General features: G+C 36.5%; 1 protein-coding gene across 3 annotated transcripts in view; it reads left to right on the top strand.

Annotated features, from left to right (window-relative positions):
• The window catches only part of LOC136039854 (GATOR complex protein Iml1-like), a 104,730-nt gene that overhangs the window by 11,047 nt on the left and 78,072 nt on the right, over positions 1-15,611 (top strand). For 2 of the 3 annotated variants that reach the window (XM_065723788.1, XM_065723790.1), the window contains exons 2-4: positions 1,629-1,766; positions 3,880-4,049; positions 10,795-10,917. In XM_065723788.1, the coding sequence (XP_065579860.1) occupies positions 1,629-1,766; positions 3,880-4,049; positions 10,795-10,917 (431 nt within the window). The remainder of the gene's footprint in view (positions 1-1,628; positions 1,767-3,879; positions 4,050-10,794; positions 10,918-15,611) is intronic. The other variant, XM_065723789.1, reaches the window with a different exon arrangement.

Here is a 15,611-nt window from a genome sequence, read left to right on the forward strand (position 1 = left end):
GCCATCATTACAAAATTGAAAGCCAGTTCAGTGGTCATGGAATACTAAAAAGACGCCCCTAATTTGATAATGCCCATCTGATAACGCCCCTAATTTTTTTTCATCAAAATTCGATGACTTGACCAAACTGTGGGACATTATTTAAAAAATAAGCAGCCCAAAATACCCCCAAGGTAAGGGACTCGTCGAAAAAGCAGTCCAAACATAAAAAAAAAACTCATGACAAAGGTACTAGAAAACAACTCAGACCTATACTTAGCCATTCTTAAATATCAAATTACACCAATTGCTGATGGACAGCATTCACCTGCAGAATTACTGATGAGTTGTCAACTCTGTTCAGTACTACCAGTGATTTTATCAGAGCTTGAACCAAAAATTGTCCCTTATTCATTGTTTGAAGTAAAAAAAAAAAAAAAAACTTCCAGGAATCATACCATGACAGAACAGCGAAATCAATGACTACCCTAAAGGCATTGCAACCAGTTTGATAACCAAAGCCTTTCAAGATACCCATCGCTCATACCTAGTGAAAACTCAAAATGACTCAATATACCAAAGGAACTGACGACACATTTGGACCTGAGTGAGCCTAAATGATGACCCCCTTTACCCCATAATAACTGCAACAGGTGACTCTCGGCATTTTTCACCAAGGTCACCTCCGACAGTCCATCAGTTGGAGCTGAAGGAAACATGTTACTATCTGTAACACCACCTTCACCACGAATACCTTTGTTGCTCCCACCTACAGAACATGCATTCATATCTCCCGTTGCTGAACATCCACAAACCCCCTATACACAGATACTGAGGGCCACCAGGTACACCACCCACTCTGACTGAATGGTTAAGCCTGTTGTCCCCTTGGATCTGTGAGGCAAAAGCTAACAAAAGAGAGGAGATGCACAGTTTAGTACTTGATTAATTACCATTATTATGTAATACTTATGTTATACCTCATTGCAGGGGCTTGGGTTTTAAATAAACCTTGGGATTTTATGAAATTCTACAGAGACCTTTTTCTTCTAAAACCACAGAAATAGGATTACCTTTGGGCAATACTGTTGGTATTGATTATGTTTACCAAAACAGACTGCATGGTATGTATCAGCTGGACTTCCAAGACAGTCAATGTCAATCTTGATAAATTGTAAATCAGAAGCTGTAGCAGCATTACTTACTAATGTAGAATCACTTGCATAAAAAATGAAGAGGTTTGATATTTATTGGCATGGCCATCTTATTCTTTCTAGTAATGATTATGTTTATTTACTTACTAATTCCTTACTAATTTAGAATCATCTGCATAAAGAATGAAGAGGCTCGATATTGGCATGGTCTTCTTATTTTTTCTAGATCAAATGCACTAAGTCATTTTTTTTTCTTTGAATCCCACTTGTCTTGTAAGACTTGCTAAGATTCCCGTGGGCTTGTCTTGCTTTTCATCAAACAGTTCGTGGTAACGAATTGTAGTAAGGAGCGACTCGGCTCAAGAGTAACCGAAACTCCAAAGTGCGCTTATCTTGCTTTTCATCTCTTAAAAGGAATGTTTCCTTGTTTGAGTTTTTCCTTGGCATAATTAGTTTTAATTGAATAATTCTCATATATTTATTTTTAACTTTCAGCTCAAGATCTTGTAATCAGCTCAAAAGATATCCCTGGATTAAAAGTAGGTGACGTTGTAGAAATATACCATCCAGAAGATGAATATAGCCGACTACTAATACAAGTTACATCTTTAAAAGAAGAACTTCAACATAGAGGTAAAAATTGTTGCATCACTTTTCTTCTTTTTTTATTAAATTGGTTCTAACTCACCCCTTTGCTCTCTTCTAATGAAAAGCCAAACATAAAAGACAAGCTTATGGCTTTCTTCATTTTTTTTTTAAATAAAAGAGTAATAGATTATAAGCTGTTTCCTTTTTTATGTATTTTATTTAATTTTGTTCTTAAGTACTTCAAAAGTGTTTTTTTTTTCTCATATTTTTAAGAATTAACAACAGCTTCGCAGAGATCCCTACTAAAGTATATACTTTGTTTTGTATTTTCCACTTAATGGCTTTAAATTATCCTTCTTTTTATTTGTACTTTTTGTCTCGTCATTGTTTTCTTCTATGTTTTTAATTCAGTATCTTTGTACATGCAAAAGTTTTTTTAGATTTTGCTGCCCACTTATAGTTTTGGCTTGGAATTGTATCCTGTTGAATTTTTGACAGTTTGCTTTTTGTAGATCCAAGCAGTTTTGTAGATCCAAGCTTTTTTGTCCAAGCAGTTTCCAAACTCAGATCAGAGAATGACCAAAAAACCCTCCCGTGTACATCCTTGGTCAATTCCTTTAATTAATCAACAAGTGGGTATTGGGCATAAATTATTTTAAATTTAATTTTCCGGCTTTGATTTTATGTTGATGGAGTTAGCTTAGGGCGAATATTTTTCCAATTCAGAGCAGGCAAAAGGTGTTTGACCAAAAGAAAGTTGATCATGAAGGACAGTATTTGTCTCCTCTTTATAAATATGAGGACGAAGATTTGGACCATTTTCTCCGGAAGTGCCCGGTGCTCTCTGATTTAAGGGAAAAATACTTATATGGGATTGTTTTGCTGCTTCCTGGTATTTTACAAAGTAGTAATCCACCCACAATATTTTGTATTGGTGTGTACATAGATAAAAGTTTAGAAAGAAGGAAAAGTTTATACGATCAATTATTAATTATTATATAGAATCACAATAATTTACTTACTAAATTACTATTTGGTATTCTTTGTCTATGTATTATGTTTCTGTGTGCTTTGTAATGTGTTCTGTTGGCGATTTCTTTATTTTTCATAAATTTTGTGCGTATATGGCTCTCGGGCTTTTGAAATACATGATATATCTATCTGTATAAGTTTATGATCAGGCTCATAAAAATAAGCTAAATATAAAATATAAAAATAAGGCTCTGTCTATTGGGTTTCCCCCTTAAGCTGCTGAAACCAAGTCCTGCTCTTTGGCATCTACCCTGATCCATCTTCAAAGTCTTTGTGTATCAACGAGTTCCCTCATGGGCTGACTCCATCTTAGCCATAAACCTGGAGGTACTCCCTGACAAATTGCCTTGGTGGTCAACAACAGGCCAGGAAACATCCATCATGGGGAGGGGGAGGGGTGGCTTGACTTTGTAGCACCGGATTCCTATGCGAGCCTCTGTAACATGGGATATAGCTAAAATGAGAGATTAGGAGGTATTACTATTTATTACTTATCTAGGGACGGCTGCCCACACCCAAAATTGGCATACGGTGGCAAGTCTTAGCAGGAGCCTTGTCTCTGAATTTTTAATAATACTCGAATGCTAGTTTCTATCCATAATTTAATGCACGCCCTATAAATATGAACTGGTTTTTTAAACGCTCTGACTTTATTTAGTATATTCTTTTGTTCTCCTCCATCCACTTCATAAAGATATAGACTGTTTTATTTCATTTGCAAATATTGTAATCTCCTTCATCTTGAATGGATGGCAGGTTCTACTCCTTGATTCTCTCCCTATTTACTCTGAGAGATATATTGAAATCAATTGAGTTCTATAGCCGTTATTTTGAGATTTTCTAAAGTATTCAACACACCAAATATGAAAATCAATGCTTCTTCACTAAATATTCTTAAGATCAAGTTTGTAGAACCTGTTCCTTTCCCATAACGAGCTACTGCCTGTGTTTTGCTAAATTCGCTTCAATTTTCTTTGGGCTTCAAACACCTGTATATCTGACTTGTCTCCCCAAAACACAGTTTTCGTTTTGATTTTTTTTTTCATTTTTTCTTGTAAGTTTGTAATTTTGTTTTGTTTGATTGCTCTGTTTTTTTCATTTGACCTAGAATAACATATCCTTGCAGATGCTTTGAGTCTTGATCAAGCTGTAGCAAGTACCTTTCAGCTTAGAGCTTTGCTACAAGTTTATGTTAAGGCGATCAATCCATCTGATATTTCTCTTGACTTAGTGGAGTTGACCTTCAAAGATCAGTATGTTGGTCGAAGTGAGATGTGGAGATTGAATCAAAATCTGGTAATGTTTTTGTTTTCGCTTCAATTCATATATCAATACTGTAAAGAGTAAATACAATAATGGGACATTATAGAGGCCTTTGTAAATACTGGGGCTATGCAACATAGTTATAATGATTGAAAGCTTGCATAAAATATTGACAGAATGGAAGGCAACTGCTTGAATAATCTATAAAATAAGGTGCCGTAGTGGAATGAAAGAGGTATCCTGAATGGGTATGGCATTCCACAGTTCTATTGTTTGATAAATAGTAGATATTTATTCCAAAACTACTTATGAGATTCTATATTTCTTATAAAACCTCAAAATAAGGCAGGGTACTTGCGTTTGAAATGAAAATCTTGTTCTTCTATGTAATAATATTAGAAAAGGCCTTTGTCTGTGTAGCGGCCAAAGATGGGTCAATGCCCAGGTAAGCAAGTAGTACCATTTTTTTCTAAAAAAGGGAAATGCTTAAAACATAGAGTGCAGTCCCAGTGAAAATTGATATTTAATACGTATTCAGTTCAAATTTAACACGATTTAATGTCAATCCTGGATCTATTTATTAATCAGTACCTTAATACTCATTTTACTGATTATTAAAATATGAGTAATTTTAGTTAGTAATGAGTAGGATATGAAAAAAAGCGAGTGCCAATGCCTTAAAACTCATTAATTCGAATAAATTTTATCATTTGCCTCCATTTCTACCAATTTTATGATGATTTTGCAGAAGTTTCTATAGTAAAGATGCTAGTTAACGTATTTACAAAAATATAATACAAAATTTATTACGAAGGTAAGTCTCGATTGTTCCAGTCTTAATTCAGTGTCACCTTGAACCAAAAATATAATTTTACTAAATATTAGGAATTTTTTGTCGAACCTGGAACATACTCATAGCTGTAAGATGAATTCTTGTCAGTTTTTGCTTCGACCAAAATAACCGGAAAACCAGATTAGGCAAAAATGGGCTTACTTCCTCTCGAGGAAGAGGATCAACAATATGTACTTAAGAAAGAGGGCTTATATACAGAACGAATGACCAACAAGTTGAAAAATGCTTCGTTCGTTTATAAATTCCTAAATCTAGTGCCTTTTTGAATACGATTGATGTGCGTACCACTTCCTTTTGTGCCCTTGTTATCAATACGATTAATGTGCGTTCAACTTCTTTTTGCGCCATTGGCTCCTTATGTCATTCCATGACAAATTTTTAAGTAGCTGTTTTAATAAGAATATTCTTATCTAATAAAAATGCGCCTCTAGAGACAAACCGGACACACGTTGTCCCTGTTCATCTCAGACATGCGTGACCCACGCATGTCTTTCATCTCGTAACTGTTCAAGGGTCATTTTCGGAATGGTCCTGAATTATTAGTTTCATTCCTTAAACCAAGAGGACGTGTCTGAATAGAAGAAATCTGGGACCTACTTTTGTAAGCATCCTTTAAGTTACATTTTATTGGACACGGTTGTCCTGAAGCTGCTTGGCAGGGAAGCTGCGGAGCCATTGTGGGCACACCCCAAGGCTGCAGGTCGGCTGCTTTGAATCGTAAGTGGCGTGACCCAGAACTTGAGCTTAAAAACGAACCGATACTTGGAGGACATGGATGGGCCTTACAGCGTGGAAGGCTGCCTATCCTTGCTTAACTGACTGCTGATCGTGTCTAACTAATTCTAGCCATGATGGCATATTATTGGTATAATATAGCAGGTGGCTTACTATAGGAGACCAAAGTCGAGTGTATGGCATCACAACATTCATAATTTTGCATGATGGAATAGGGAACCACAGAAAACTCAGCGATAATTCTTTGCGTGAAGGAACGAATATTACTGGGTTAGTTCGTTAAGCAAGGAAGCTATGGGAGAGCTGCCAACCAGAGTGACTCAGTATCGTAGTTAGGAATTTCTAATAACAATTTCTCCTGTTGTGTTTAAATATGAAACCGTTTAGCCGAAGAACCAAAAAAAGCTTGTTTCCGGCTTTTATCAATCTCATTTTCTTTCAATTTTTTGCAAAGTGATGTCTCTCATCATTATAGTCTGGGTTTTACGAAAGAATAAAAATTTCGTCCAGTTTCTTGGGGTTAAGCCCTTTTGACCGGAAACTTTTGAATGCTTTAGGATTTTATTGGTGACCCTGTTACTGTTAATTCAATGCGGCAAAAATAATATGTAGTGCATATATGCACTCTCAGCAAAATCGTATATACGTTGACCTCCCATTGCCTGTGCACCTGCTCTGATATTTTTAAACCCGACTGGGAATAAATCACGTAATAAATGTATGTTTAACCTTTTGGCAGGTATATTTTTGCTTTAAATTCCCCTTGGCCTATGGTACGCGCCCTGTAAGCTCCGAACTGACTGAAAATAATATTGTCCGGTTATCAAAATACTTTTAGCACAGGAACGGTTTTCTTTTTGGGTATTTGAGGAAAAGAGGATTTCGCAATTCCAGAAAGTATTCTAGATAATGTAAGCACTACTATTCGGGGCTGATTGAAAACGTTACAGGCTCAATTACTCTTTTGTTTTGGCTGATAGTTTCCTACACTTTGCATTTCAATTCCATCAAAAATATTTTGATCGTACTTTACGCCTTTTTGTCCAAAATATTACCAAGGAGCGAGTTCTCTAGTGATGCTGAGCCTTTGGATGGCAGAAAAAACAGTCCTTTTTTTTAGACATGACTCATTTGGTTTCTTACCTAAGCTCAGAAAGCTGGAGAGGGTGTTCCGTCTGCTAGATACAAATTCTTGTATGGCTCTAGATCAAGCAAAGCTCTCTCACAGCACTCTCACGGGCTTGTGTGACCATTCCATATTGCTATTGCTGAATCAACCCTACTTTCTTAACCCTGTCTAGGTGAACGCAAAAGAAACTTCATGATCATTGCATTCAGGCTTAGAAATTAAAACTATACACTGGCATAATTCCTTTGAAGTCTTGAATTCTCTCAGAGGGGAAAATCTTCTAAAAAGTGAATTTTTAGGTTGAAAACTTCAAACGAATAAAAACGCTGATATTCGGATAAAATTTAGAAGCAAACGAATTATGCGAAAAACACAAGAACTGTCCGGGAAATAATCGGCACATCGGTGGGAGGGGGATCAGTTGAAAGCCCTCCATACCCCAAATCTGCATACGTTCCTTGCGGTTCTAACAATATTTAAAAGGCAGATATCAGATTTACTGCGGAAAACACCCGGTTTTTAGGCTTATTTTCAATTACTCGAACTGGCTGACCAAGCCGACACTTGGTGGTGTGTGTTTCATGGTGCACAAGTCTTTTTCTGATAGATTTTACGATATTGAAATTTATGCAACTCTACCACTGAGTATGCTAGATGTGATAATGAGAATTTACTTCTATTTAATTACAACTCACTGCATAAGCATGTCGCCTGAGGCCAACAGAGCCATACATCCAGTTGGATCTATTCCAAGCTCCTCTCTTTACCCTCCTACATTGGAGTTTCAGTATATTCCAAATTCTTCCAATGGATTTCTCCCACCCCAGTCAGGGACGACTTTATTTTTGTTTGACCTCATTTGGATAGCCAAAAATACATCTTTGACAATCTGTCATTCTTCATTCGTAAATTTGTAGCTCTAAAAATATGGTTGAATCACATTTTTTTTGTACATCCTGTTATTATATATACGGTCAGTCTACTGGGCAGCTAATAGTATCTCTGGACAGTTCCTCTGGAAAATATTTAAAAATTTTCTTCAGCCTTTCAGAGCGCCCATGTTTCACTTGTCTTCAAAAATAAGCTTTTGTCTATCACAAGAACTAAAGTAACAGATTTTGTGTTTTCCCTATCGGGCAGAAGTTGTGGGTCAATCTGAATATTTCGTAATATTTAAAAATCAATAGCTAGCTATCTAGCCCTAAAATATAGCTACTCATTCTGACTGACATAGAAAATGCTAAATAGTGATTTTTGGGCATATTGTGCATCTAAACCGTCTGTCTTCAAGGTCCAATTGTAGTCAGCCAGCATACTGGAACTCCACCTGTCTTTGTTCCTATTCTCCATTATAGGAGTTTGTCGATGAAAATGCTTACAGTATTCATTGCTGGCATCTTAAAGATTTTTGGAGAGGTCTAAAAAGAGGACTTTGAAAGATATGTTGCATCCAATAGCTTTATTTGAATGTAAGACATCAGTCACTAGTGCTTCCACTTTCTTTTCCTCCAATTCAGGAGCAAGCCTTAAAAATTCGGGGTGTTTTTGGGGGAAAAAACTGAATTGTCGGTGATAAAATCGGGGACGGGGTTTTGTAGCAACTTAGCGTTGATTTGCAAAAGGACGCGAAAGTAAGCAAGAATCGAGGATACTCTCCTGCACTGGTTAACGATTTTTAACTGCGATTGGCTGAATATCCCCTAGGGGATTTAGGCTAGCAAACATGGTCACTAGAGGGCGGTTCCAGTATGGCGTCAAAATTTTACGGCTTAAAATTTTTGAATTATCCCTTTCAATTGTTACGTATAGATTTTATTATAGGGAGTTGTTTTTCTGATTAGTTGAAAATAGATACAGCTTTTATTTTCTTGACCGGTGCTTCAAAAGCCTTTTCGGTCCGCCGGTTCTGCCTAGCTTCGAACACTTAGGTTTGCTTAAATCCTCGAGTAAAATTCGGCTTTTCCATTTTTTCCGCACCAAAAAGGCAGTATTTTGGGATGGGAAAGCCAATAGAATTTTTTGAATGATCTAACATGTATTGGCAACAAACCTTGTTTGTGCTGTACTGCGCAGGAAAACATATAGCCTTCAAGTTTCAATTACGATGCGGTACTTTATTAGTAAACACAATTATAACTCTTTACTTTATACATCTACTGCACTGATGGAAAAACATACGTTTTTTTGGCGTGCAGTTGTGAAAATTAACCATTTTCTAAACACACCAAAAAATCCCATAATAAATAACTAACAAAAAAAGAAAAAACCATACCACAAAAAAAAGAAAAAAAAACAATCTCCATCAAAATATCCCCTCAAAAAAAAAACTCCCAACAAGCCTACTCCCTCACTACTACTCATCCACCCACTCCTCCTTTCCATCTGCAACCAGACCTCCCTACCAACTCCTATTTCCTCACAAACAAATACAAATTCAACCATTCTTTACAAATAATCTTTTAACTTTCTCTTAAACTCTAGAAGATGCTCAGCTGCCCTGATGCTCACTGGTAGAGAATTCCAGAATGCAGTTCCAAGAAAATGTAATCGAAATCCTGATCTTGTGCTACTCTTAAGCTCAATTACCAATTTATCACTATTCCTCGTATCATATTTATGAATATCACTGTTATCACGGTGATTGCCACGAAAAAAAATCTGGGACTAAATTATGCACGCACTGGAAAACAAAAACTGCTGCTTGGTAATCCTGCAGTTGACCCACATTAAACTAATTTTAAGGCTTAAAACAAGCACTTGTGTCGTTTACATTCTTGACATACTTGCCTATGATCCTCACTGCATTGTTCTGAAGAATCTGGACTCTTTTGAAATTACTGTAAAAATTGCTGCTCCAAATCAGACAACCATAAGAAAAATATGGGTGAACAGTTGAGTGATAAATCATTAGAAGAATCCGATTTGGCAAGAAATGCTTTAATCTACAAAGCGTTCCAACTCTTCAGGCAATTTTTGAAGAAATAACATCACTGTGTTGCTTCCATGAAAGGTTTGAATCAAATCCTAAGTATCGCACTATATGAACTTGTTGAATAGGCTTTCTGGATCAAATAGCTAGATCTATAGCATCAACTGGCATGCCTACTCGGCAGAAAGTCATTAGTAATGACTTTTTCACGTTGACACACAGCAAACTAAGGTTCATAAAAACCCCCAAGCTTCTCAACGCATCATTTGCTCTCAGCATAATCTCTCCGATCGATTTAGCACACACTGTCAAAACTGTATCATTAGCAAAGGTTGTTGCACAGATATCTTGAAGACAAAAACGCATCGCATTTACGTACACAGGATAAAGTAAGGGACCTAAAACAGAACCATGCGGAACTCTACATTTTAGTCGATAAGAAGATGAAGTCATATCATTAGTCTAGAGAAAGATCAATAATAAACACCAGACAGGGTAGTATGCACCGTAAAATTGCTTTAAGCCCTCGAAGAGTTAAGCTGTCCACTCCAGCTGAATGAGACTTCAGCGACTTCACAATTTTACTCACTTCGTCACTAGTACACAAATTAAAATTCATTTCCAGATACTCACTTCTTATATCACTAAAATTACTACCCTGCATTTCTTGATACTTGTGATAAATACTAGCTTGCACTTCAGGACCAATATTCGAGAAAAATTTACCAAATTTATTAGCAGTCGCAATTTTATCATCACGGTCGCAACCGCTTAACCACACTTTTTCATTATTCTTATCTCCTTTGTCACCAATAAGGTTATTTATTGTCTTTCATATCAGCAGCATGCGCCACAGGTATTGATGGAAGTGCATTACTGCAGAACCTGTAAAGTAGCTAAGAGGAGTCTATGAACAGTCACCAACATCTGGCCAGCGTTGATGCCCGCATTTCCGTAACTCATCAAATGTGACACAATATCATTTTCATCAGAGAAGCACTTTTTGAAAACATTATGGCTGATAAAGTGTATCTGTATATACAGATAAAGTAGTTAGAAAAGGAAATTGACGCTAATATTATGGTATTCACCATTTAGTTAATTGATAATTGAAGTTGTTATTTTTTTTTAGATTGGAAGTGCTGTCTATATAAACAAGAAAATTGAATTCTGTCAGCTTGTTCGTTGTCAGGTAAATGAAATGTGGAGTAAAGGAGAGCGAGTTGCAGGAGGCTTAATTACAAATGATACAAGAGTGAGTAACAAAAAGACCGCTGACTGCATTTTATTTTCTCAATTTTTTAAAACTGTTTACTAGATGTTTTGTGTTTACTAACATCTTGGATCTTAAAAAATGGAAATGTGATTTTGTTAAGAAGCCCGGGCAGAAATGAATAACAAACCGTCCCATAATATTATTTAAAAAAAAATCGTCTTTGTCCGTGTCTGTCGTAATTTTGCAGTTAATAATCAATATTAACGATATTTTGTTCTCATTGATATATGAGATACGTCCATAAAATGGATACTTCCTGATAAAGAAAAAAGCAACGCCGAAATTAAGAATTTGTTTAGTGAAAGAAAAAAGTTACAAATCTTACTTTTTTCCGTGCAATAAGTTCCCAAACCAATAACCTATTGGACTATGTTATAGTAACTCCTACACTACATGTTGCTGGAGGATGTTTCAAGTGGAACTCGTTATAAACTAGCTTCATATTATATCTTATGAGATCAGATTCAAGGCCATTGTTTTGAATTTTTATAATTGAAAGTCACAAACTGAGCCTTTGGCCCCTTCGTCATCACTCCCTCTCAGCATTGCACAAATAGCCTTGCTATTTCTTTTTCAATCAAACCATTTAAGGATTTCTGGGAGATTGGTCGTAAATGAGTTTAAAAAAAAATATTTAAGTGGAAATGAATAAAGGAATAAAAAGATAAAAAGTAAATTTTTTACTTATCTTAGGCAGTACAATAGCACTGCCTAAGTAAAGAACAAAGGAGGTTTATGTATTAATTATTTATTTATTTTTAATTTTTTCACCATGGCACTTCGTTGAGAAGGAGCTGTGGTAAAAAATCCGAACAGGGTTCATTCGATTGGAAACTAAAAACTCTAGCCCCCTTTTAAAGAGTCAAAATTGAGTGGAGTGCGTGCAGTAACCCCCCCCCCCCCCCCGTCCTCTTCATCGTGCTTCTTATACCCCCAAAGATATCTGAGAAAAATTTTGAGATAGCCATTTTGTTCAGCATAATTGAAAGATCCAATAGCTAAGCCTCTGGGGAAGGCAATTCCACCGTAGCCGTTGGGGCAAGGACTAGTTATGGAATTTGCCCCTTTTTTAAAAATATTCTCTCTTTAAACAAGCATCTGTGTATATATGTATAAACTTTAAACGGCTCTGTGTGTATAACTTTTTTCTTGAAAACGCCTTTTTTTTTGAAAATTGGCACCCTGGGATTTTCTGGCCTAAAAAAACAATCTAGATACATCATGAGTTTGAGAAAAGTTGTTTGGAGTCCTAATTTTGGGGGGTTGGAAATCCTATTAGTGATGTCATCTTTATGCACATTTCAAGAGCAAAAATTTTGTCATTTTTTCCTTGGCATTGGTTATCGTTTTTAGTATCTGTGACGCATGCAAAATGACACAAGATGACAAACTGTTTTGAACAGCTAAACAAAAAGGTATTGAAACGCTGGCTGTCAGGAGGATCTACCAGCATCCCAGGAACAGCTTAGGATATTAATTTTAAACTTTCATGGGCTTTTAATGGGGTATTAATACGAAATTTTCAGGAAATGTTAAGGGGGATCCGAGCAGTATTTTAGGAATGGCTTAGAGTATTAAGTTGAAGCTTTGAACTTGAGGGGGATACTGGACTACATCAGAACACACCGTGTACATGTAGTTATCAATAGTTTTTGTTAGCTGTATCCTAGCAACGCCTGCTGCTATAAAACTAACTCAAAAGGGTCAATTTGTATGTTGGTTGTCAAAAGGGCGTATCAGCAGTATCTCAAGAATGGCTGAGGGCATTAAACTGAAGCTTTCAGAGCGGCTACTATTACTACTGCCACCACTACTCCTACTATTACTTCTGAACTAAAGCGAAAGGGCTTAAGTGCGTCCAGGTTGGCAAAATGGCATAGATATGATCTCTCAGGAATAGACATAGGGTACTAATCTGTTTATCAGGGAAGGTTAAGGGAGTTTTTAAAGTAAATCAAAAGGTACTATGTGCATCCAGAATATCAAAACGGAGTATATCAGCTACTACTACAACTACTACTTATACTACTACTACTATCACTACTACTTCCATTGCTACAACTACTACGACTGCTCCTTCTACTGCTACTACTACTGATCCTATTGCGACTATTTACGACTGTGACTGCTTGCGTGTGTGACTACTTACGACTGCGAATACTTGTGACTGCGACTGATTGCGGCTCCAACTAATTGCCCCTGTGACCCTAACTGCTTGTGTCTATTTCGAATTACGATTACGACTATATGTGTGCAGCTACTTACGACTGAAATTACTTGCCATTGTGACTGGAAATACTTGACACAGTGACTGTGACTATTTGTGACTGCTACTGCGACTACTTGGAACTGTAACTGCGGCTACATGCGACTCTACCTACTTGTAACTGTAACTGCGACTACGTGCGACTTGTATTTCTGTTACTACTTGTCATGCTACTATTAATACTGTTCTGAACTAAACCAAAAGAATCTAGGTGCATCCTGGACGTCAAAATGGCACAGATGCAATATCTCATGAATGGAATAAGAATTAAGTTGAAACTTTCGTGGAAAAGATGGGAGGGGGGTATAGTACTCAAATCAAAATAAATAAGTGCATCCAGATTTTTCAAAAAGTGTCTTTGCAATTTCCCAGGAAAAACTCAGGGTATTACGTTGAAACTTCAGAGTATGTTTTGAGGGTGTTAAACAAAATCAAAAGACGCCATGTACATCCAGTTCTGCTCAAATGACATATCCGCTGTATCTCAGGAACGGCTAAGAGTACTAAGATGAAATTTTCAGGGCAGGTTGGTTGAAACCTGAACTAAATCAAAATTCAAAATAGGCATCACGAATAATCAATAAGGTGCATTTTGATATCTCAGGAAAGGTCTATGGAATTAAATTGAAAATTTCTGTGCATGTGGAGGCTGATGGTTGATTAATATTGGTCTACACTCAAGGATATAACATGTTAGGGGTTAGAATCCCGTCAGCCTCGTAGAACCCCAAACATTATGCAGATTTCGAACCCAGAACATTTGAATACTTTCCACTGTACCCATCAACCCAAAGCATTATAGTAAAACTATTATTGATAATTGTTGCAAAACATTTTCCAACATATGGATAATAAGCCAAAATCTGGATTATTGTAGAAAAAAAACAACACATAGCTCGAAATAAAGATTGTTTTCAGTAAACTGCAAATTAGGTTTCGGTCTTTAGAATGCACAGAAGTTAGCCCCACCTCCTTTGTGGTAGTTTCTGCTCGTTTTGGGTTTGACTTGGATATAAATATTTAATTTCTGTTCATATTGGGTTCAATAATTTGTTGATATTTGGGAGACATTTGTTAGTCCTTATTAGTAATCTTTGCTAATGTGGTATTTTTTTTTATATGTTGTGAGGAATAAAAACATGTAGCTCGAAATAAAAATTGTCTGTACAGTGGTGTTGGATTTTCGGTGCTACAGCTAGATACGTTAGGTCTAATCTCGTCTTTTGACCAAATTAAGGTTTAATGGATTATTTGCAGCCACATGCTGTTGTCACAGAGTTGTTCCTTTTGTAGAGATCTTTTTCGGAACGCTGAAGGAGATTTGGAGTCAACTTCAGTCTCATGAAAAAGTTGACTATTGGGGAGGTGTGCCGCATGTTGATCCGCTCTAATCCAGATTTCTTAAAGAATCTTAAAGAAACAATGGAGTTGGTTCAAAATCAGCCGTGTGGTCGGGTTGTCATTGGTGATTTCAATTTGTATCTTCTGGATGATTTTTCTGTGTCAATGGACTTTCTTGCAATAATGTTTTCTTATGGCATGCCCCTGCATCTACCAGAACTTCAATACAAACGATTGAAGTTCAAATGTTTGATTGAACAAGTGTGGGGTGAGATTGACTTAAGTCTGATTTTAGTTCAAGTTTTAATTTGTTTTATGATTCAGTGAAAACTGTAGTATTCCATATTTACAACCCCTCATCTTTGCAAGAGTGGCGAAAAAAATGGAGCCTTTGAATCCTTTGATAACTCCCGGTTTGATCAGGACCTAGAGAAGAAAGAATTATCCTTGGAAAAAATGGAAAGCTTTTTTTAGAGTCTGTCCTTGGATGAGCAGAAAAGTCACACGGATCCATTTATATCAACTAATGAGGAAAATCTGGAAGCTTGTTAGTTCAGTTTTGAAGTCCTGGTCTCCGCAATCAGTTTGACTTGAAAATCTAGTAATCAGCGTCAATTTCTTCAGGACTTTTTGATCCGGATTACATATCTTATTTTGGCCCGGCTTATACAAAATGTATGGCACAGGAGCCCGTATCATAGTTTAAAATTTGCTAAAGTGTCCCCTCCCTGTAGGGGGCTTTATTGTCAAGCTAGATGATATTCCTTCTAAGGTTATTACGATCATTTTACCTGCACTTCTTTCACTCGTAACTGAGCATGTTTATAATGTATGTATATGTTTATAATCTTTCTCCTGTCAGTATTCATCAAAGTTTTTGAAAAGGACTTTCTATCAAGACTCCAAAGCTTTCTTGGCTCATTAATGTTCCTTCATGAATTCTGGTTTGGGTTACCCGCTGGTTGTTCAATTGATCATACACGTGCCGCATTCCTTAGTTTCATTGATTCCACATAGGTGCTGGTTTAATCCCAGTTGCTTTATTTTTGGCTATAAAGAAGGTATT

This window comes from Artemia franciscana, chromosome 20, assembly GCF_032884065.1.
Source record: "Artemia franciscana chromosome 20, ASM3288406v1, whole genome shotgun sequence".
NCBI lineage: Eukaryota > Metazoa > Arthropoda > Branchiopoda > Anostraca > Artemiidae > Artemia > Artemia franciscana.